Genomic DNA, 24,145 nt, shown 5'->3' on the forward strand with positions numbered 1-24,145 from the left:
GGACAGCAATTCTGATTTCTATTTCTTGCTCTGCAGGGAGTGTGGTCGAGTGGTTACAGAGAGCATAGCCAAGCACATAGATCTGGCACATTCATTCTGAATGACAGAGTGGCTAAAAAGATGAGATGTGCCATATTAGAAACCTAATATCAATTCCAAAGTCTGCCAGAAGTGACTTTGTGCAACTTCTCAGCAGTTGCTTTTATTTGTGAAGTTTCTCAATGATATTTGCCTCCCTCTTAAAGGGGATGAGGCCTTGCTCAATCATAAGGGCTCTGAAATGCACATAATCAACACTGGTTAGTAGAAGAGCTGAGACTAGAGCTCTATTTCCTCATAGCTCCCAAACAAGAGCACCTTTTCCAAAGCCAAGGGGAGAGGTGTAGCTGCTATTGCTGTACCCCTGGTCTGGAGCTCTGGCTCTCTGTCTGCCATTTAGGAGACTTAGTAGAGGTGGAAGTATGCTCTTTGAAGATGGAATGTTCAAAGATTGTACTAGCAAGCCTCTAGCAGGCTTTACTGAGCATGTACAAATGTTGATTTTAAGAGGGTTTATAATAACTCTATCAAATCTGGGTGGATTTCATGGGGAATATATAACACATCTCATGGACCCTAAGACTATCTCCCTTTCAGATTTCAAGTTACTGCTGCAAAATGGAGGCACTAGAGCTCTTGAAAGAGGCAGTTTTATTTAATTTTGCTATTTTGTTAACAATGGCAAAAACTACCTCTGTTTCACTAGCCTCATTCGCAGAAGCAACACCCATTTTCATTAAAACATTCCAAAAATATTCAGTCTGAGGCAGAGACCAAGCATAGCCCAGATGGCCAAAGCATAGGAAATTGACAACAGGGGCTTATAATGCAAACTGTGAAGCCATCTTAACTGTAGACATCACTATTAGCTCCACCTATAAAAATAATCTTCAGTAACAATTATGCTGGAGCTGGAGAGAATGCTGTTGTCCTGAACAACTTTTCCCTTCTCAGAAAATCTTTTCTGTTCAGCACTGTTTGTGAACTTTATCTGATCACACAGCCACTGGATTGCTAGTTTAATCACTTTGTAAAACATTTTGGAATATACTGGGTATGAGAGGTGCTATGTGAAGCCAAAATCTTTTCAGCACCTCTTATAGTGGTGCCTGGTACTATTGGAGTTAAGCTTTGGGCCCACGAAGGAATTTACAATACGGACCTTTTAGCGTTGCATTTGGAGACTGAAATGCATTGCACAGGTTCTCAAGCCTGATGGAACTTATTTTTAAATAGGTTTCAGAGTAGCAGCTGTGTTAGTCTGTATCCGCAAAAAGAAAAGGAGTACTTGTGGCACCTTAGAGACTAACAAATTTATTTGAGCATAAGCATTCGTGAGCTACAGCTCACTTTGTCGGATGCATTCAGTGGAATGCATCCGACGAAGTGAGCTGTAGCTCACGAATGCTTATGCTCAAATAAATTTGTTAGTCTCTAAGATGCCACAAGTACTCTTTTTCTTTTTAAATAGACTCAAATCAAGTTAAATTCTTGGTGGTGAGGAGTCATGGATACATTAGCTCAAAAATGTGAAACCATGAAAGTATCTTTCAGAATATTAAATTTTTTTCTGGTTTAATTATGATGTTGTATTATTGTAATATACCCCACAAAACTGAGCTTAATGAACTGTTGGATGCATATATAAAGGAGAAGTGGACTTCAAAGGCAATTGGAGACATCTGTATATTGTTGCAGGTTTCTCAAACGCCTGTACAATTTCACAGAGCAAAGAGAATGCACTGATGCAAAAACTTTCCATTTTAATCTGCAACCTTTGTAAATCTCTCCTCCCACTGTCCCCCTGCAGGTTACGGCAGGAAAAAAACATCCTATTTTTTAAAATAATATGTTTAGTTTAGCCTGGACAATTTAGCCTAGATTCACAAGTTCAGTAGTAAAACTTGAATAATGTATTTTTTGGGTAAAAAGAGTTATGGAAAGTCCCTTTATCCTTTTAGCAGGGGGAAAAAAGTTGTAAGTTTTGAGACGTGTAAGCTTAGGTTTCTACTGCTAACTGCTTTGAGAAATACTTATGCACGTTTACCAACAATTTTCAAAATGGCATGCCTAGCCAATAACAGATCAGAAGCCTGGCTAGTGTGCAATGAAGTCACTTGCAACAAGGCATATAACTATACGCTTCACATGTAATCACAGGAAGAAGGCGGCGCTCTTAAGTATGAAGCTGACACACCACACAAATATAGTCTTCATAATTGCACTCTAAGCAGAGGAGACACTATATATAAAGGATCAGACACTTACCCACATATATTCAGGATAATCAGACAAACATTTTAATCCCTTAATAACTGTATCTCTGTCTTCTTCCCATTTCCTTTTGCAGAAAACGATCTCAAGGAAGTACCACGTCCAACCAATCAAGGGCACATACAACAGTTCTTTCTTAGCAAGAACTTTGGAACTCTGGAAGAAACGCCACCCAATGACATTTGATTATTTATATATGTCAGATCTAAGCAAAAGCACTAAGGCTGGGATTTTCAAAAGTGCTCAGCACTGGCCTAGCTCAGACCACACTGAAGTCAATGGGAGTTCTTTTGAAAATCCCACCACAAATGAAAAAGCAAACCCAGGAGTTTAAAATTAAATCAAGATTAAGGAAAAGTTAACAGAATCACTCACCCCCAACACTCCAAAGCGTTCAGTCATGGTCCAACCACACAAGAAGTCAATTTCAAAGTTGTGATTCAAGATGATGATCACATGTTCTTTTCCAAATTTATCCACTGTGGCCTGGTCTGAGAATAAAGTGCACTCTGTGCCTGACCACCATTCCAGCAACATTACTAACTCTGAATAATATTGGGGGGAGGGGGGAAAAAAAAAGACACAGGTTAGGTGTAATGCACAGGTTAGGTGTAATGCTTAACCATAACACATTTAATATTCTCTGTCCGTCCCAATCCCATTCCAAACTTTTCTAGACCACAATGTTTATCACCTTTTTAATCCATCCTGCTGAGGTTGCTGGTTTATATTATATTATAGATTAAATGAGTTATCAGACTGACATACACCAGATAACCTGCATTCATATTTATGCTACCACCCTGAAATGGGATTTAGGCCGCGGGATAAATACCTGATTGTTATTGTTGCTCAACGTAAATTCAAGATTTCACAAACACCAATCTCCCCACCCCGCCACCCTGGAACCTGAAAGCAGGGCCTTTCAGCAGTAGACCTTTCTACTAAGTGGATACATCTCCTCCCAGGTGGAACACAAATTATGCATAGACTCAACCTAATGTTTCCACTGAGTTCATATGAAATATGCTTGATTGAGGTAAACAAACCAATATCACGGGCTTTTAATGGATCAATGCCACAAGAATTTCTGCAGTATATTTTAATATTAAACACATGACTGTAATAATTCTCTATTAGGGTTACCAACACAAAGCCAGAGACAAATGGGGGAAGAACGGGGAGAGTTCAGAGAAATTACTGTGTAAGAACAGAAGGAGAAATTGCTTTTCCTTTATTTAGTCTACAAAAGAAGGAAAGAGAAAGATCCTTTTCCTTCTCCCTTCTCTAACTCTTCTTCTACATTTGTGTTTCCTCTATCCTTCCCTCCATTTCATCTTTCTCTCTGATGTCACATTCATTACCCACCCCTTTTCATCTTTCCTTCTCTTCTCCTGCATATTTAGAATTCCCACCATCAATAGAACTTTCACTAATGTAGCTTTGCACTTCAGCTTTGTTTCATAAGGCACTGGCTGAATGAGTTGGGGCAGTGTCTCTCTATGTGAGGGCTTCTCCACCTGGTGGTAGCAAGGTCTCCAGCCTGCCCTTCCCATATAGCTAAATGGGCTGGGGTCCAATTTTGATCCAGACTAGACATGAGGCAGACTCAGAGGGGTCTGAGTATGGAAAAAAATTGAGAACCACTGCTCTACGTTAATCAAAGAGGGGTTAGCTTCTCCAGGACTGATTATCTAAATTGCTTTTCTTGTCATATCCACAAGCCTATTCACTTAGATCTCATTTATTCAGGGCCCCTTTATGGGCTTGAAGAGACTAATGTAACTTGTACGTCAAGTCTGACTCTTTCCCACTGTGATTTAAAGAAGGGAGGAAATGAGAATATCAACAGGGATGCATAATTTACAACTACAGGTTTCTCTCAAACCTGGCCAGCCCTATTTCCTAAGTGATGAAATGCATCAATTAAGTGCATGTTTGGTGGTTTCAGTGAGAGGTCTGTGAATAAACCTCTGGTATACTTTAAACTATTCCCATACTAACTTAAAAAGAAAAGGGGTACTTGTGGCACCTTAGAGACTAACAAATTTATTTGAGCATAAGCTTTCGTGAGCTACAGCATCCGATGACGTGAGCTGTAGCTCACGAAAGCTTATGCTCAAATAAATTTGTTAGTCTCTAAGGTGCCACAAGTACTCCTTTTCTTTTTGTGAATACAGACTAACACGGCTGCTACTCTGAAACCTGTCATACTAACTTAGTGCTTCAACATATATTAATGCACAAATATGTAAACCTTAAATAGAATTATCTTGCTATCCTGTGGAAGAAATCTTAGCCACTGTTGAGATCAGTAAAGCTCTTATTACATCATCTATATAAAGAATTAAACAGTCAAATATATATAAGAGATGGAGTAAAACCCTGTCGTGTTGTTATAAAATGCCTGAAGCAACTGTACAGGGGACTCAATATAAATTAACAACTAGACTACATTTCATCATAGCTGTCATCTTCCTCAACCCCTTTTTTAAAAAAATCGTATCCACCCATTTAGGTCTTGTCCTATTCCACATTGCAAACATTTTGGGACACAGACTGTCTTTCCCGCATGTCTGCACAGCATGTAGCCTTGATCCTCATTTTGTGTCCTTATGCATGATACAAATACCACCACCACCCTCACTGTAGCAGGTTTGCAGCCGGATCTAGTCCAGTATGTTTAAAATGCAAGAAGTGGGGGATGTCACTAAGTGGGCCCACCATTGATGGAGCTGTCCTTGGATTTAAGATATTTGGGGCTCAGGTTACTGGAGGATTATTCAATGACTTCAGTGTGTTATTCCACAGCACCTACTCTTAATCCTGCTGACTAGTCAATAACTTGCTCCTTTATGCAGCCGGAAATGAACCTTATTATGCTAGACACAGGACAACTTGCCTATCTCTTTCTGGAGATTAATGTTATTACATCTCCTGTATCAAACTCTACTCTCTGCTCTTAAAAAATCTTCCTTAAAAAAAGAAGGATGGAAGCTGTACCTGAGCTCTCCACTCCAAAGAGAACAAAAATTCAACAGAGCCAGACATGGATCCACTGGTATGAGAACATTCCCACCATTTACTCTGAAATATTCTTGTGAGATTTTTCCTGGCGCTCATACTGAGATATGAGGGTTGGGGAACAGGGGAGTTACTACGAGGAAGCACTGATATATGATGCATATACATCAAGGAGTGGGGCTTTTATTTCTTTTGGTAATTTTTTTAAAAAAAGGATTGGGCTCCAGATATTTAGTCTCAAACTGATCCTGTCAATGCTATGGCCTATTCCCTTAAATCTTGTTTTTTGTTTACAGGATGGTTTGGACACTCGCTCTAACCGCCTGCGAGCCAACAAGATTTCACTTTAACAAAAAAAAAAAAATGCTTATAATTTAGCCCAACCCCTCTAGGATTCTAGAGCTTTAGCTTGCCAGAAGAGGGGCTCCTGTTGCCTCCCGAGAGGAAAACCATCCAGAAACAAAGTAAGCCAAAGAGTAGCAGGATACATCTGTCTACTGCTCTAGAGTGAAGAGGACAGTAGTTTCAAGATACCAAGATTTTAAGATATTATTTTTACAACTGGACTAAACTAAGCATACTGCCCTATTAATAAGCATGAGTCATTTGAAGAGAACTAACACTGAAATACAGATTCTCTTCATAAATTAAATATGTTCTGAAGTGTTTTCTATTTGTAGGGAGCCTGAGAGACACTCCAGCACTGGTTTACCACAGGAAGGTGGTATTCACCAAAGCACCATACTGACCATTTTAGTTGAGATGTGTTAGAGCAAGAGATTCAAGCTTCCTGAATTGAGTACATGTGTGAATGACCTTCCACTCCAAATAATCTTCCTGATAATGTATATCACAGCTACCACAGCTAGCAAGTTCTAGTCAAAAAGTGATAACTAATGTTACACTGATGGCAAAAAACCAACCAACCAAATAACCCACAAACAACAAACCAAACAAAAAAATAAAAATTTAGACTGACACTCTTCTAAATTCACTGCATGGGGCAACAAACAAAGAGCTCAACACCTTGAGTTGAGGATGCAGTAGCCTTCGTTCTAAAGCATGGCTGTACTTTGAAAAGTGATTCTGTAAACATGGCATTGCGGTGTTACGTTTACTGTCACTCAGTAACTCCACATCAAAGTTAAAAAAAAAAAAGTTTCCCCCCTAAATGGTGACTGTCACAGTTTCAGGGGACCTACATCTGTATTCTCCCACCACAGTCTACTCCAGAGTGCCCACTCAGGTTTCAGAACGCCTGCCATGACCTGTCTCTGGGTAGGGACCGTTGTCCCACTCCTTTCTGATCAGCAGTTTTAAGGGTGCACAGACCCCTGCCTTACACTGTATTATCCCCAGCAAGCCAGTCTGCTAACAGCCTGTGGCTGGGCTCTGCTTTCACTCCGAGGGCTACGACAGGTGTGGTTTACCCGTAAACCATGTTTTTTCTAAGCAGGGACATTTATTCTTACTGAAAAAGTTTTACAGAGAAAAATGTATAAAAAATAAAGAGATTTAAACCCACACTAAACATATCAAGAAAAACACATCAGTCTTATGTGGCCAAAGTACTTCCAATCCTTCAGCAGGATCAGGCCCCTTGGACAAAAGTTAACGTTGGTTTGCGGGTTCAGAAAGACGGCACTGTGTCACTTCAAACTCAGCCTTTGTATAGCAAGAGCTCTTTCTTTGAGTCTCTGGAAAACCCACTTTGAACCAGTGTATGCAAAATAGTCCCGGGGTGGTACCTCCCTAGAGTTGTTCAGTCTCAGTGACTCGCCTTGATCACTCCCCAACTGTTTTTAGTTCCTGGTGGAGCTGTGGTAACCCTCCTCCATGGAGAACACCACATTCCTACATAAACCCTTCATAAATGTAATACACAGGCACTGCAGTGGGTTGCAATATCTGTCACAGTGACTCTGCAAATGCCAAGATCACAGTTGAAGCCCAGCTTGGGTCTTCTTGTTCTATCACCACCGCCAGTTATCCTGAATCACCTCACGTGTATTATATCTGGGATACCATCGGTTCTACAATGACCCATGTCAGCCACATGACATAACAGTTGCCATGGATAAGTATTACTATACTAAGCACACCTCATAAAACCAAGAAAAAAGCTACAGCGCACAAAGCTGGACTGAGTGGCTTTTATCGAACTTGCTTTTTTAAAAAGTTATCTTTGAGCTGAGAACTGGCACAAGAAACACCAGCTTAAAAGTAATATTTATAAATAAGTGACCAAAACCAACCATGTAGAATAGAATGCAAACTATAGCTCCACTCCCGAAATACGTTAGTCAGTATTCCTTATTCATGTTATAAATGGCAACACTTGCCCTGCTAGGTTTATAAGGCTGTATCACTTTCTTCATTATAAACCACAATTAAAGTTCTGTCAGCTTTTCCATTACAGGCCATTAGCACTGTTAAGGCTGAGATTGTGTTTACATTATAAACCTTGACTTTCATAGTTTAATTTCTCACAGATTTTAAATGTATAGTAGGCTACAAACTAACACATAAAATGCTATAATTGGATTGCACCTAGGATCTTGCTCAACTGCTATGTTCCTTTTGGAGCATAAGTATATGGTATTTTCAATATAGTCAACAGATTGTTATAGGCATTTTAAAAACTAATCTGTTTTTAGCTGGTATACAGTGGATAACTCTCCATGCTTAATATTCACTTCTTGTATAAATTAAAAACCTACATTTGCAAACCAAGCCTTGATGACACAGGAAGGCCATTCTCCCAGTGAAGTCAATACGATTACTCGAGTGAGTAAATGTTTGCAGGGCTGTGCTCTGATATATTAAAGGGACACAGTGAAATATAAAAAAATAAGTATTTTTTGAAATATCCTCCTATAAACTTGAAAACAACATTTTTCTCTGGCAGTTTTCTTCCTGCCCCCTACCATTTGATCTATATTTTAGATACTACAGCATGGATGATGAAAGAGGGGAGCCAGGGGGCCATGACCCCACCAATTTTTACCGTAAGGGCAAGTGATGGGGGAGGGGGTGGAGAGGCATGTGTGGGTGGCGGAGCCTGGGGGGCAGGGGAAAGAGGCGGTGTAGGGGCGGGGCCTCGGGGGACGAGGCCACGCGGGGGGGCACTGGTGGCCCCCCTACTTTTAGGAAGCTTCCATCGCTCTTGCTGCAGAGTACATTTGTTTATAACGTTTTGAGCCCATGATTTTTTAAACGTTAACATCTAACATTAGAAGCCTAAATCCCTCTTGAGGCACCTGATTTTCAAGAGTGCTGAGTACCCAGTAGCTCCCACTAAAGTAAATAGCCCTTTTTGAAAATCAGGCCACTGAAGTAGGTGCCTAAATACGGATTTAGGAGTCTAATGTTAGACACCTATACTGGAAATTGTGCCCCATATTAAATAGTGAACAAAGTCCCGGAAGAGAGCAGGAGTGCTGGAGCGAAGCCCAATGAAGTATGGGAGTTTTGGGGAAGGTTGTGAAGAAGGAGAGCAAACAGGGCTGTCCTTAGGCATATGCAGCATACATGGCTGTGTACGGCACCCAAAAATTTGGGGCACCATTCCCCTCGCCGGCCAAGGCTGGAATATCCTCTCTTCTCCGGCCCCTCCCGCAAGCTGGGCCGGCAGGCTTCTCCCCACCCCCAACCCCACCCCCTCCCTCACTTGCTCCTCAGCTGGCTGGCCGAGGGCTCCAGCCTCTGGCTCTGCCGCCCCAGCCCTGGGGAGCCCAGGGCAGCATGGCCGATCACTGGCGGTGCGGCCCACCACTGCCCGGAGCAGAGTCCCTCCCTGGACCCTGCCTGCGCCACTCGGTCTGGGGCCGGGACAGGAGGAGTGAAACTTCCACGTGAGTCAGCGGGGGAAAGGGGGAAAGCCAAGCCGAGCAGGGAGGGAGAGGGGGACTTAAAGTGACAGTGCACTCACTGTCTCTCACACTTCCCTCACACACACACACAGACTGGCTCTCACACCCACATACACTGTCTCTCATGAGTCACAGTCCCCCAGTACAGATTGTCACATACACACACAGTCTCAAACACACACACACTGGCTCTCTCTCTCTCTCACACACACACACACACGTATTATTGTTGTTATTACTGTCAGAATGCTCGTGGTGAGCCAGGAGTGGCTAGGGGCTGCAGGTGGCCCGTGGGCTCTGGCAAGATGCAGCCCCCATGTGACAGCGTGAAGCCTACCTTGAGCTGCTGCCACAGCGTCTGCTGCATACGAAGCTTGGTGTGTGTCAGCAATGGGGGGGTTCTGGGAGTCCACGGGCAGGGGTAGTGGCTATGCCCCCTTGACACACTGGGGTCAGTGGCACCGGCTGGGGACCGCCTACAATGGAGCATAGGGGCACCAGTTTAATAATACTATGTAGGGCCCCATAAATCCTAAGGATGGCCCTGAGAGCAACGTAGTACCATTCACAGGGCCAAGCACAAGGGGCAGTGGAAGAAAAGGCAAAGAGTTGCTTGTGATAGGAGACAAGGCAGACAAAACATAGGGCACAAGAAGAGGAAGACTATATCCTTTTAATGTTGCATTAACAGAGATTTCTGCGTGGAATCTAGAAGATATTTAGAAGAGAAAGTGTACTCATTTCCCACCAGACAGGGCAGCAGGGGATCATTGACGGGCTTGACCTGCCAGTCCTTTAGGAATGTCAATGAAGTCACACGTAGGTGTGCTGGTCATCTAACTTGATGCTCTTTTCCAATATGTTTCAGGATTTACTAGGGCTGTCAAGCAATTAAAAAAATTAATTGTGATTAATCGCACTGTTAAACAATAATAGAATACCAATTATTTACATATTGTTGGATGTTTTCTACATTTTTAAATATATTGATTTTAATTACAACAAAGAATACAAAATGTAAAGTGCTCACTTTATATTTATTTTGATTACAAATATTTGCACTGTAAAAAACAAAAGAAATAGTATTTTTCAATTCCCCCATTACAAGTACTGTAGTGCAATCTCTTTATCGTGAAAGTTGAACTTACAAATGTAGCATTATGTACAAAAAAACCTGCATTCAAAAATAAAAAATGTGATAAACTTTAGAGCCTACAACTCCCTCAGTCCTACTTCTTGTGCAGCCAACCGCTAAGACAAACAAGTTTGTTTACATTTGTAGGAGATAATGCTGCCCGTTTCTTATTTACAATGTCACCTGAAAGTGAGAACAGGCATTCGCATGGCACTGTCATAGCCAACGTCGCATGATATTTACGTGCCAGATGTGCTAAAGATTCATATGTCCCTTCATGGTTCAACCACCATTCCAGAGGACGTGTCCATGCTGATGACAGGTTCTGCTACATAATGATTCGAAACAGTGCGGGCCAATGAATGTTCATTTTCATCATCTGAGTCATATGCCACCAGCAGAAGATTGATTTTCTTTTTTGGTGGTTTGGGTTCTGTAGTTTCTGCATCGCAGTGCTGCTCTTTAAAGACATCTGAAAGCATGCTCCATGCCTCGTCCTTCTCAGATTTTGGAAGGCACTTCAGATTCTTAAACCTTGGGTTGAGTGCTGTATTTATCCTTAGAAATCTCATATTGGTACCTTCCTTGCATTTTGTCAAATCTGCAGTGAAAGTGTTCTTAAAATGAACAACATGTGCTGGGTCATCATCCAAGACTGCTATAACAAGAAATATATGGCAGAATGCGGATAAGACAGCAGGAGGCATACAATTCTCCCCAAAGTTCAGTAACAAATTTAATTAACGTATTATTTTTTTAATGAACATCATCAGCATGGAAGCACGTCCTCTGGGGTGGTGGCCGAAGCATGAAGAGGCATGCGAATGTTTAGCACATCTGTCATGTAAATACCTTGCAATGCCAGCTACAAAAGTGCCATGCAAACGCCTGTTCTCACTTTCAAGTGACATTGTAAATAAGAAGCAGGCAGCATTATCTCCAATGTAAATGTAAACAAACTTGTTTGTCTTAGCAGTTGTCTGAACAAGAAGTAGGACTGAGTGGACTTATAGGCTATAAACTTTTACATTGTTTAGTTTTTGAGTGCAGTTATGTAATAAACAAAAAAAACCTACATTTGTAAATTAAACTTTCACGACAGAGAGATTGCACTACAGTACTTGTATGAGGTGAATTGAAAAATACGATTTCTTTTGTTTATCATTTTTACAGTGCAAATATTTGTAATAAAAATAACAGAAAACGAGCACTGTACATTTTGTATTCTGTGTTGTAACTGAAGCCAATATATTTGATAATGTAGAAAAACATCCAAAAACATTTAATAAATTTCAATTGGGATTCTATTGTTTAACAGTCTGATTAATCATGATTAATTTTTTGAGTTAATGGAGTGAGTTAGCTGCGATTAATCAACAGCCCCAGGATTTACCAAAACTCTACTCAATAATTTTTTATGACCTCATCCCCATCATAGTATACTCACGGCTCCAGAGTGAATAGGCAAGGCGACAGTTTATTCGGCGATAAAACTGCTTGTTTATAGGCCAGAGGATTAGTGTGCATAGTTGGACGAAGTTAATGATCAACCCACTCACAACGAAGACAAACCCAATGAGGAGATGAACTATAAACTGGGTCTTCAAAAATGCAATTAAGCCCATGATAACCACTTAGTAGGCCTTGCAGGGTCCTTCGCTCAGAATAACCGTCCTGAAAGAGAGAGAAAAGAAAATCTCATTGAGACTGAAGTTACCAACCTCTGGAAAAGAAATCTAGGAGAGTGTTATTTCTCTGTCTGACAGCAGGAAGAGGAAAACCACCAGCCTCCAGGCCTCTTTTATTCAGGTATTTTTGGCAGCAGGGCAATCATTATTTAGCCAATGATGCAAACCACTTTAAGTAAGAATCTAGTTAACTAGAACTTTTAACCATCTGAGAAAAATTATTCTGGCTGCTGCTGCTGCTGCTGAATTTCACCCGTCTTCACACAAACTCCAAGTAACAAGGCTTTGTGATGGGACCAAAAAATAAAATAAAAAAATAAAAAATCCCCAATCTGAGGGCAGGCTGCACCGCAGCACCTCCACAGCTGCTTGTTCCTGTCTGTGAACTGGAATAGTGGCTGTTGCCCCTCTGGGCCAAATGAGTGGAGTGCCTAGCACCTGTGTAAGTGTGGATCCATTGATCCCTTCATGGCCGGTCCCCAAAGCTTTTTCTCCGCATTGACCTATTCAGAACAAGCACAAATGGCCATCACTGCAGAAGCACAGAGAGGATGGCAGCCGTGCTATGCATCTGCTTTGTTTAGAGAGTAGCGCAGTGGCCCATTCACTGAGTGGTACCTTCCCGCTATGACAAATTTCACTTTAGAAAAAACAGTGTTGCATGAAGAAAGGCCGTATGGTCTAGCGGACTAAGAATGGAAATGGAAATCAAGTACCGCAGAACCTCAGAGTTACGAACACCTCAGGAAAGGAGGTTGTTCGTAACTCTGAAATGTTCATAACTCTGAACAAAATGTTATCGTGGTTCTTTCAAAAGTTTACAACTGAACATTGACTTAATACAGCTCTGAAACTTTACTATGCAGAAGAAAAATGCTGCTTTCCCTTTATTTTTTAGTAGTTTACGTTTAACACAGTACTGTACTGTATTTCCTTTTTTTTTTTTTTGGTCTTTGCTGCTGCCTGGTTGCATACTTCCAGTTCCAAATGAGGTGTGTGGTTGTCTGGTCAGTTTGTAACTCTGGTGTTTGTAATTCTGAGGTTCTACTGTATTCCCAAATTCTAATTCCAGCTCTTAGGCAAGTCAGTTATCTTCTCCGTTTTTCAGCTTTGTGACTCAAGAAGTCCTTAATGCCAACTAGCAAGGGGTTACAGGAACTGGTACAGTATGTACATTTTGGTTCACCAAAAAACATTATGTGAAGTCTAAAAGGAAAGCTGGTGTCACCCTGGTCCTTAATATTGTTGTGAGCTGTATATATAGATACTATGTAAGGAGTTATGTATGTGTACTGAAAATATGTTTTAAAGTGTGTATCAAGGTATTAATCACCTGCAAATGTGAAAAACAAGTTTTCCTCCAGACAGGAGGTAAGAAATAGGTATTTCTTTGTCAGGATATTAATTAAGCTCTGTAACCTAACAAAACAGATGCACACTTACATATAACGTCACCAGGAAAGGAGCACACAGGAAAAAGAAGCCACGGGGGCTACCCTGGTTGTGTGCAAAGAAAATGAACATGGGAGTTAAGCCTAGAAGGCAAAGATGACACCCCAGTCTTTGCCTGATTCTGCCAACATTTACACATAGGAATAATTTTACATCCCATTGAATTCAATGGGTAAAGTCACATGAATATGAATGTCTGGCTGATTTGGACCTATGTCAGTGCCTGGAAATGGGGGGCAGACAGATTGGAGAGGGACTAAGGGGAGGTACAGAAACTTGGCGAGGGGCAGGCAGCTGGCTCCAGTTGGGAAGTTGGGTCCCAGGGGTTCCTACCTGATCCTGGGAGCATTTCAGCCCAATCCTGGGCCCTGCAGCAGCCACTCCAGCCCCTCCGGGTCCTGTTCCCTGCTCCCTAGCCCTTGCGGTGGCTTGCTCCAGCCTCTCTGGGTCCTCCTTGTCTCCTGCTTCCCCCCCAGGCATATGCAAATTTATGCAGGGGCAGAGCCCCCACAATATTTCCATTGTGAGGGCGCTAGCTCCCCTGACCTAAGTGGTTAATGGTGATGAAATGCTTTGAAGATATAAAGTGTTAAGCATATATATATTTTAAAACTGTAGTTCCCTATGATTAAAAAAAAATAAAGTACACGCCAACAGCCAAGAACTGATGAAACACTTCCATTTTTCACTCATTTAATTCATGCTGCTATTTATAACTCCCCAGCATTTGTACTAAAGATGCTGGTTTCCTGACTAACACAAACTATTGCAACTCCTACTTGTCAGGTGCTTCCTTCAGATCCTTAGAATATGTCTCATTGCCTTCTGTACTATAAATGACTTGAGGGGGTTTTAATTCTCCAGACATAAGTACATTTGGAAACGTAACAGAGGAAAGGGAGAAACATGTCAAACTGACCAATGCTATCTATCTTAGATTTTTACACAGTGACTATCATGCCATTTCTCTAAGCTAAATCCAAGTAAGTTGAATAAAGATTGTTTTAGGAAGACCCACTCTACTTGCCCCTGGATTTTTCCTATAAGAAAAAAGGTGAATTCTAAAACAAAATGTATTTGTAAAGGTTTCCATTTCTGGCAGGCATACAGTTCTGTTTCTTAGCAATAATTCTAACAATCTGATGAAGGGACAACATAATTAAAAAAACAAACAAACCCTGTTTCCAGGATACAATTGTCTGACAGCCTAAGTGCTGCAATATACTTCACGTGTACAGTATCATCACCTTATTTGCTGAGCTGTGACACTGAGCAGCTGATTCCCTACACAGCAATGGATTCACGTCTTTTCATTAGAACATTCTTCAAGTTAGTATACAAATTACTGTCAATGATAAGCAAGCCCTTTCCCACTTCCAAGATTAAAGATAAAATCATTGCTTTATCTGTTGTCTTTCCAAGTGCAGTACAGACAGAACAACAACAAAAAAAAAATCTGTTTTTTTTCCTCCACATAATCACTCATAGAATTTCAATTTGCATTTCATATAAGCATACAGAGTTAGCTTAGCTGATGATCATGTATGTCATCACAGTTATTAGTATGGTAATTATTACCTTGCACTATGCAACACGGCTCCCTCCCTTTGGGTGCGCCGTTTAAGATCAGAAACAAACCACTACTAGAAAATGGAAATGCCAAGTAATAACCCTGAAGGTTTTCAACTGATAAAATGGCTGAGTCATGTTTTTACGCTTCCTCTGCTTTGCACCAAATCTAGGATGTTCTAGCATTTGTCAATCAGATCACTACACTGCAATACTATAGACACAAAAAGGCAAATCTTGCTCCACCAGGGGCGGCTGCTGGAAGCCCTCCCTCAGGGGGAATTTGTGTGCTTCCTCTATATGTGGAAAGCCTGTGTCAAGGTTCCTCCCCCACTCTGAACTCTAGGGTACAGATGTGGGGACCTGCATGAAAAACCTCCTAAGCTTATCTTTACCAGCTTAGGTCAAAATTTCCCCAAGGTACAAAATATTCCACCCTTTTGTCCTTGGATTGGCCGCTACCACCACCAAACAAATACTGGTTACTGGGGAAGAGCTGTTTGGACACGTCTTTCCCCCCAAAATACTTCCCAAAAACCTTGCACCCCACTTCCTGGACAAGGTTTGGTAAAAAGCCTCACCAATTTGCCTAGGTGACTACAGACCCAGACCCTTGGATCTTAAGAACAATGAACAATCCTCCCAACACTTGCACCCTCCCTTTCCTGGGAAATGTTGGATAAAAAGCCTCACCAATTTGCATAGGTGACCACAGACCCAAACCCCTGGATCTGAGAACAATGAAAAAGCATTCAGTTTTCTTACAAGAAGACTTTTAATAAAAATAGAATTAGAAATAAGAAATCCCCCCTGTAAAATCAGGATGGTAAATACCTTACAGGGTAATTAGATTCAAAACATAGAGAACCCCTCTAGGCAAAAACCTTAAGTTACAAAAAAGATACACAGACAGAAATAGTTATTCTATTCAGCACAATTCTTTTCTCAGCCATTTAAAGAAATCATAATCTAACACATACCTAGCTAGATTACTTACTAAAAGTTCTAAGGCTTCATTCCTGGTCTATCCCCGGCAAAGACAAAATGTAGACAGACACACAAACCCTTTGTTTCTCTCCCTCCTACCAGCTTTTTGAAAGTATCTTGTCTCCTCATTGGTCATTTTGGTCAGGTGCCAGCGAGGTTACCTTTAGCTTCTTAACCCTTTACAGGTGAGAGGAGATTTCCTCTGGCCAGGAGGGATTTTAAAGGGGTTTACCCTTCCCTTTCTATTTATGACACGCCCCCCAAATCTCAGCTAGGGTGAAACACTGGCTGGGATTTCTTCCTGGAGCTCTAGGAAAACAGAGTTAATAAGACACATGCATCTCTAAATATACTACCAAGTACATAAAGACTAGCAATATTTTCTACATCTCAAGGACGATTTTAACCAGTTGATCCTGGGAAACTTTCACGGGAGAGTGCATCAGCCACTTTGTTAGAAGCTCCTGAGATGTGTTGGATGTCAAAATCAAAATCTTGGAGAGCTAAACTCCACCGAAGAAGTTTTTTGTTAGTTTCTTTGACGGTGTGAAGCCACTTCAGTGCAGCATGGTCGGTTTGCAGGTGGAAACGTCGTCCCCAAACATATGGGCGTAGCTTTTCCAGGGCGTAGACAATGGCGTAACATTCTTTTTCAGTGATTGACCAGTTGCTTTCCCTCTCAGACAGTTTTTTGCTGAGGAACACTACAGGGTGGAATTCTCGATCAGGTCCTTTCTGCATTAAAACTGCTCCCACACCACGCTCGGACGCATCTGTGGTTACTAGGAACGGTTTGTCAAAGTCTGGGGCCCTTAGTACAGGGTCAGACATGAGTGTCGCTTTAAGCTTGTTAAAGGCCTTCTGACACTTTTCGGTCCACTGAACAGCATTTGGCTGTTTCTTTTTGGTTAGGTCTGTCAGTGGGGCGGCGATTTGGCTGTAGTGCGGTACAAATCGTCTGTAATAACCGGCCAAGCCTAAGAAGGATTGAACCTGTTTCTTTGACTTTGGGACAGGCCACTTTTGGATAGCATCCACTTTGGCCTGTAGGGGGCTGATAGTTCCTTGACCCACCTGGTGTCCAAGGTAAGTCACTCTGTTTAGGCCTATTTGACACTTCTTAGCCTTAACAGTTAGTCCTGCCTCCCTTATGCGCTCAAGGACTTTTTGTAGATGTTCCAGGTGGTCTGCCCAGGAATCCGAAAATATGGCCACATCGTCAAGGTAGGCGACTGCATATTCTCCTAATCCCGCTAGGAGACCATCTACAAGTCTTTGGAAGGTGGCGGGTGCATTTCGCAGCCCGAAAGGGAGTACATTAAATTCATACAGCCCGAGATGTGTGGTGAAGGCTGACCTTTCCTTGGCAGACTCATCTAGCGGTACCTGCCAGTACCCCTTGGTTAAGTCCAAGGTAGAGATGAACTGGGCCCGTCCCAGTTTCTCTAATAGTTCATCTGTGCGTGGCATTGGATAGTTGTCTGGGCGAGTTATAGCATTTAGCTTACGGTAGTCCACGCAAAAACGTATTTCCCCATCTGGTTTGGGAACTAGAACCACTGGAGATGCCCATGCACTTTCAGAGGGGCGGATTACCCCCATCTGTAACATATCCCGGATCTCCCGTTCTATAGCAGTTCTAGCTTGAGGAGACACCCGGTAAGGTTGGACTCTAATTGGGCGAGCATTACCTGTGTCAATGGAGTGATATGCCCGTTCAGTCAGTCCTGGGGTGGCTGAGAACGTTGGCGCGTAGCTAGTGCACAGCTCCTGGATCTGCTGTCGCTGCATACGCCCAAGGGTCATGGAGAGGTTCACCTCTTCCACACCACCAGCACATTTCCCTTCGTAGTAGACACCTTCAGGCCACTCAGCGTCGTCTCCTCCCTGGGCTGTAAACTGACAAACCTTTAATTCTCTGGAATAAAAGGGCTTTAGAGAATTAATATGGTACACCTTAGGCTTTCGGTTGGAGGTGGGGAATGCTATGAGATAATTAACAGCTCCCAGGCGCTCCTGGACCGTGAACGGCCCTTCCCACGATGCTTCCATTTTATGGGCCTGGAGCGCCTTTAAGACCATGACCTGGTCCCCTACTTTGAAGGAACGCTCTCTGGCATGTTTATCATACCAGGCTTTTTGCTCTTTTTGAGCATCCTGTAAGTTTTCTTTAGCAAGGGCTAAAGAGGTTTGGAGGGTGTTTTGTAGGTTGGTTACAAAGTCCAGAATGTTAGTTCCTGGTGAAGGTGTAAATCCCTCCCATTGCTGCTTCACCAACTGCAATGGCCCCTTAACCTCACGGCCATATACAAGTTCAAATGGGGAAAACCCTAAACTGGGGTGTGGTACAGCTCTGTAGGCAAAGAGCAACTGCTGCAACACTAGGTCCCAATCATTGGAGTGCTCATTTACGAATTTACGTATCATGGCCCCCAAAGTTCCATTAAATTTCTCCACCATGCCATTTGTTTGATGGTGGTAAGGAGTGGCAACCAAGTGATTTACCCCATGAGCTTCCCAAAGGTTTTTCATAGTTCCTGCCAGGAAATTAGTCCCTGCATCTGTGAGGATGTCGGAGGGCCAACCTACCCTGGCAAAAATGTCTGCTAGTGCCTGGCACACACTGTTAGCCCTGGTGTTGCTTAGAGCTACTGCTTCCGGCCATCGGGTGGCAAAATCCATGAAAGTCAGTATGTACTGCTTTCCTCTGGGTGTCTTTTTCGGAAAAGGACCCAGAATATCCACAGCTACTCGCTGAAATGGAACTTCAATGATGGGGAGTGGCTGGAGAGGGGCTTTGACCTGGTCTTGGGGCTTTCCCACTCTTTGGCACACCTCACAAGACTGGACATAGGTAGAAACATCCTTGCCCATTCCCTCCCAGTGGAATGACCCCTCCAAACGGTCTTTGGTCCTGTTCACCCCAGCATGGCCACTAGGGTGATCATGGGCTAAGCTCAAGAGCTTGGCCCGGTATTTAGTTGGAACTACCAACTGTCTCTGAGGATGCCAGTCTTCCTGGTGTCCACCAGAAAGAGTTTCCTTGTATAAAAGTCCTCTTTCTACAACAAACCTGGATCGATTAGAAGAGCTGAGAGGCGGTGGGTTGCTCCGTGCCGCCGTCCAAGCTCTCTGGAGGCTTTCATCTGCTTCCTGTTCGGTCTGGAACTGTTCCCTTGATGCTGGAGACATCAGTTCCTCATTGGATTGTGGACCTAGGCTTGGTCCCTCTGGAAGTGATATAGGGGATGGAGCTGTTTCTGTTGACTGTGAACCGCTCTCCGCTGGTGCACTATGTTGGGATTCAGGCTCCGGCTGAGCCTCTTGTGTAGGGTTATCGGCTGCTACCAGTTCAGGGTCGGTGGGGCCCTCTGGTGTTGAGGTTGCAAGTACTGGATTCAGTGCTGGCAATGGGTCTGGTGTTGGTTGTTCGGCTGGTTCCGGTTCTGGGACTGGTTCCGTCTGGGTCTCTGGGACTGGATCCACTACTGCTGTTGCAGACATTGGTCTGGGGTCCGGGTCCATCACCTCTGACCGGGTCCTGATAGAAGTTTCCGGAACAGAGCTAGGCCTCACGGCTTGTTTAGCCTGGCTGCGGGTGACCGTTCCCACCCTCTTGGCCTGCTTCACATGATTGGCCAAGTCTTCCCCCAACAGCATGGGGATGGGATAATCATCATAGACTGCAAAAGTCCACGTTCCTGACCAGCCCTTGTACTGGACAGGCAACTTGGCTGTAGGCAAATCGAAAGAGTTGGACTTGAAGGGTTGAATTGTCACTTGGATCTCTGGGTTGATTAACTTGGGGTCCACTAAGGAAGCATGGATAGCTGACACTTGTGCTCCGGTGTCCCTCCACGCGGTGACCTTCTTCCCGCCCACACTCACAGTTTCCCTCCGCTCCAAGGGTATCTGGGAGGTATCTGGGCCTGTGGACCTCTGGTGTGATTCCGGTGCAATGAACTGTAATCTGTTGGGGTTCTTGGGGCAGTTGGCCTTTACATGCCCCAGCTCGTTACATTTAAAACATCGTCCAGCTGACGGGTCACTGGGGCGAGGAGGGTTGCTGGAGAACGGGGTGGTGGGACGATAAGGGGTCTGGAGGGTTCTTTGGGAGGTAGGTGGGGCTTTGGGCGGCCCCCGGTAATAGGGTGTGGTCTGGGGTTGTCCCTTCTGGTTTCCGCTCCAACTGCGACCAGTTTTTTTCTTCTCTGCCACCTCCACCCATCTGGCTCCAATCTCTCCTGCCTCGATTACAGTTTTGGGCTTCCCATCTAGGATGTATCTTTCTATTTCCTCAGGAACACCCTCTAAGAATTGTTCCATTTGCATTAGGAAGGGCAAATTTACTGGAGACTCACCATTTGCTCCTGATATCCAGGCATCCCAATGTTTCACAATGTGGTAGGCATGTCGGGTAAATGACACGTCTGGTTTCCACCTTAGGGCTCTGAACCTCCGACGAGACTGCTCGGGTGTTATCCCCATTCTGACTCTTGCCTTGGATTTAAACAGTTCATACTTGTTCATGTGTTCTTTAGGCATTTCAGCTGCCACCTCAGCTAAGGGTCCACTGAGCTGTGGCCTCAGCTCTACCATGTATTGGTCAGTAGAGATGTTGTACCCAAGGCAGGCCCTTTCGAAGTTTTCTAGGAAGGCCTCAGTATCATCGCCTGCCTTGTAGGTGGGGAACTTTCTGGGATGGGAAGTGGTACTTGGAGAAGGATTGCTAGGGTTTGTTGGGATATTCTGCTGAGCCTTTATCTTCTCTGTCTCCTCCACATACTTCCTCTCTTTTTCCTTCTCCTCCAGTTCTTTGTCCCTTGCTTCCATAGCTCTCCTGTGAGCAGCCGCTTGGTGTTGTTCTGCCTCTTTTGCTGCCTCTTTCGCTGCCTCCCTTTCTTGTTCCTTCTCCTCCTTCTTCAGCCGCATGAGTTCTATCTGTCTTTCATGTTCCCTTTGTCTTTCCTCAGCCTGAAATCTGGCTAATTCCAGCTGTAGTCGAGCCGCGGATTTGGTCATTCTAACCTCTCTGTTTTTAACTAACTTTACACCCAAAGTTTAGAAATAAACAAACAAAACTTGGCTGTAAAATTTTGCTGTGCTGGAATAGAATACCTATTCTCTGATAGTGATTGTCAGCCTACAGAAAAAGACAATTCCCTTGTCTCTGCTCTGGGCCCAAATCAAAGCAAAAACTTCCAACTACTTGGAAACCTGTTTACCCAGCCCAAAGAAAAAACAAGTTTCCTTTTTAAACTTGTGCTCCTTGTAAAAAATCAAAATCCAAAAAAAAAAAAAAACCCCTGCCACTTTTGTCTCCAGGCAAATGGGTAGAACACCCCTCCTTCTATTTACTTTTAGGGAAACAAAAAACTCTGGGTTGGAAGACTGTGAATTTCCCTGCAGGAGTTAAGTACCCTGCCTCCAGGCAAAGAAAACCTGCAATTCACAAAGATAATCCCCTTTTGTCTCTGCTTGGCCACAAAGCAGAGAAAAACAAGCTGCTTTCAGTTTCAGATGCTTCTGGACTTCCTTTCCAAAGGAAAGAGAAAAAAAATCTCCTTTTTAAAAATCTGTATTTCTAGTTCAAAAAAATCTCAACTGGATCTCAAAATGATTTCAGGTTAATCCCACCACTCTGCCACCATGTCAAGGTTCCTCCCCCACTCTGAACTCTAGGGTACAGATGTGGGGACCTGCATGAAAAACCTCCTAAGCTTATCTTTACCAGCTTAGGTCAAAATTTCCCCAAGGTACAAAATATTCCACCCTTTTGTCCTTGGATTGGCCGCTACCACCACCAAACAAATACTGGTTACTGGGGAAGAGCTGTTTGGACACGTCTTTCCCCCCAAAATACTTCCCAAAAACCTTGCACCCCACTTCCTGGACAAGGTTTGGTAAAAAGCCTCACCAATTTGCCTAGGTGACTACAGACCCAGACCCTTGGATCTTAAGAACAATGAACAATCCTCCCAACACTTGCACCCTCCCTTTCCTGGGAAATGTTGGATAAAAAGCCTCACCAATTTGCATAGGTGACCACAGACCCAAACCCCTGGATCTGAGAACAATGAAAAAGCATTCAGTTTTCTTACAAGAAGACTTTTAATAAAAATAGAATTAGAAATAAGAAATCCCCCCTGTAAAATCAGGATGGTAAATACCTTACAGGGTAATTAGATTCAAAACATAGAGAACCCCTCTAGGCAAAAACCTTAAGTTACAAAAAAGATACACAGACAGAAATAGTTATTCTATTCAGCACAATTCTTTTCTCAGCCATTTAAAGAAATCATAATCTAACACATACCTAGCTAGATTACTTACTAAAAGTTCTAAGGCTTCATTCCTGGTCTATCCCCGGCAAAGACAAAATGTAGACAGACACACAAACCCTTTGTTTCTCTCCCTCCTACCAGCTTTTTGAAAGTATCTTGTCTCCTCATTGGTCATTTTGGTCAGGTGCCAGCGAGGTTACCTTTAGCTTCTTAACCCTTTACAGGTGAGAGGAGATTTCCTCTGGCCAGGAGGGATTTTAAAGGGGTTTACCCTTCCCTTTCTATTTATGACAGCCTGATTTAGGGAGTCTGTACTACGGGCATGCACAGAGCCCAGCTCTGCTGGGGTTCACTGTGCCCCAGTGCACTTCAGGACTGCAAATACAGTGAATACTACTGCAGCCCTGAGAACAGAGAGAGGTTACTCACCCTGTGCAGTAACTGTAGTTCTTCGAGATTTGTCCCCCATGGATGCTCCCCTTCAGGTGCATGTGTGCTCCACGTGCCTTCTATTGGAGAATTTCATTAGCAGTATCCGTTTGGCCCATGCATGCGCTGTTGATATGCTCATGCCCTGCACCAAGGCTATATCAGGCTGTGCGAGTGAACTGCCCTCAGTACCTTGTCCACCACTGAGTCTCAGAAGGAAACTCCAAAGCAGAGGGGAAAGAGGGCAGGTAATGAATCACCCATAGGGACACACATCTGAAAGAACTACAGTTACTGCACAGGGGGAGTAACCTCTCGTTCTTCTTTGGGTAGTGTCCCTGTGGGCGTTCCACTTCCGGTGACTCCAAAACAGTATCTCCATAAGCAGGGTGGGGAGCTTTGGAGTAGAGGTCATTACAAAGGAAAGAGCTGCACTGCCAACTGCTGTATCACATCTGAAGGCATTCACTAAGGCATAGTGTCTGGAGAAGGGATGTACAGAAGACCATGTAGCAGTTCTGCAGAACTCAGAAATTGGGTCTTTTTAAGTAGAGCCACAGATGTAGATTGTGACCTCATTGAAAGAGCTGACATGGCAGCTGGGGGAAGGGTGCAGGGGGTTGTTGGCAGCACTGTAACAAAGTATAATACACCCAGAAATCTATTCTGAGAGCTGTTGGCTAGGAATGGCAGAACCTTTGATCTGTCTGCAAACGAAACCAACAGTCTAGGGGATTTACGAAATAGTTTAGTTATATCTAGAATGCTCTGCTGACATCTGGAGTATTGAGAACAGTCTCCCTGTTGGAATTGTGCAGTTTCAGAAAGAAAACTGGTAGGTAAATGACCCGATTTAGATAAAACTCAGAAGACACTTTAGGAAGAAACCTGGGATTCTTGGAAAACCTTAATCCTGGTAAAATATTGTGAAAGTAGAGCCTGCCATTAATGCCTCAATCTCTCCGACTCTGGAGGTAATAGCCACTCGGAAGGCTGTTTTCATAGACAAATTCAATAAGGAGGAGGTCTCCATTGGTTCAAAAGGAGACTTCATATGACTTTTAAGAACCACATTCATAGACGGCTGGGGAGGGACTTTCATTTGTGGGAAGAAATTCCCAGACCTTTCAAGAATCTTGTGGTTGCAAGGTGAGCAGACAGGGAGAGCCCCTCAATAATGGTATGAAAAGCTGTTAGGACAGCCAGATGAACCTTCAGGGAATTCAGTGACAATCCTGGTTTTTTTTAGTTGCAACAGGTATTCCAGAATGAGCAGAAGCGAGGCAGATTCAGGGACAGCGTTCTGGAATTCACCCCAGTGATTAAATCTTCTCCACTTTTGAAAGTAAGTATTTCTGGTAGAATCTTTCCTACTATTTAAACAACAAGGAG

At 43.3% G+C, this 24,145-nt stretch overlaps 2 protein-coding genes across 5 annotated transcripts in view; both read right to left on the reverse strand.

Annotated features, from left to right (window-relative positions):
* Window positions 1-24,145, reverse strand: part of AGPAT3 (1-acylglycerol-3-phosphate O-acyltransferase 3) — a 143,274-nt gene that overhangs the window by 14,854 nt on the left and 104,275 nt on the right. For 3 of the 4 annotated variants that reach the window (XM_074969313.1, XM_074969294.1, XM_074969304.1), the window contains 3 exons: window positions 11,792-12,018; window positions 2,689-2,858; window positions 2,308-2,469 (listed from right to left, as the gene is read on the reverse strand). In XM_074969313.1, coding sequence (XP_074825414.1) covers window positions 2,308-2,469; window positions 2,689-2,858; window positions 11,792-11,969 — 510 coding nt within the window. In that variant the 5' untranslated portion in view covers window positions 11,970-12,018. The remainder of the gene's footprint in view (window positions 1-2,307; window positions 2,470-2,688; window positions 2,859-11,791; window positions 12,019-24,145) is intronic. The other variant, XM_074969322.1, reaches the window with a different exon arrangement.
* On the reverse strand, window positions 11,979-22,793 carry LOC141982459 (uncharacterized). The gene is made up of 4 exons (XM_074944587.1): window positions 22,754-22,793; window positions 19,114-20,167; window positions 17,467-17,958; window positions 11,979-12,018 (listed from the first exon to the last, which is right to left on the reverse strand). Exons 1-4 carry the CDS (start codon window positions 22,791-22,793, stop codon window positions 11,979-11,981), a joined length of 1,626 nt encoding a protein of 541 aa, XP_074800688.1.

The sequence above is a fragment of the Natator depressus genome, chromosome 1, assembly GCF_965152275.1.
Source record: "Natator depressus isolate rNatDep1 chromosome 1, rNatDep2.hap1, whole genome shotgun sequence".
NCBI classification, from domain to species: Eukaryota; Metazoa; Chordata; order Testudines; family Cheloniidae; genus Natator; species Natator depressus.

Coding starts and splice junctions, on each gene's coding strand:
- LOC141982459 (XM_074944587.1), bottom strand. CDS start 22,793: ATGGGGGACAAATCTCGAAGAACTACAGTTACTGCACAGG. Junction 20,168..22,753: donor AACTACAGTTACTGCACAGG/GTGAGTAACCTC, acceptor GGCCGCCCAAAG/CCCCACCTACCTCCCAAAGA. Junction 12,019..17,466: donor GAGAAACTGGGACGGGCCCA/GTTCATCTCTAC, acceptor TCTCTCTTTCAG/GACGGTTATTCTGAGCGAAG.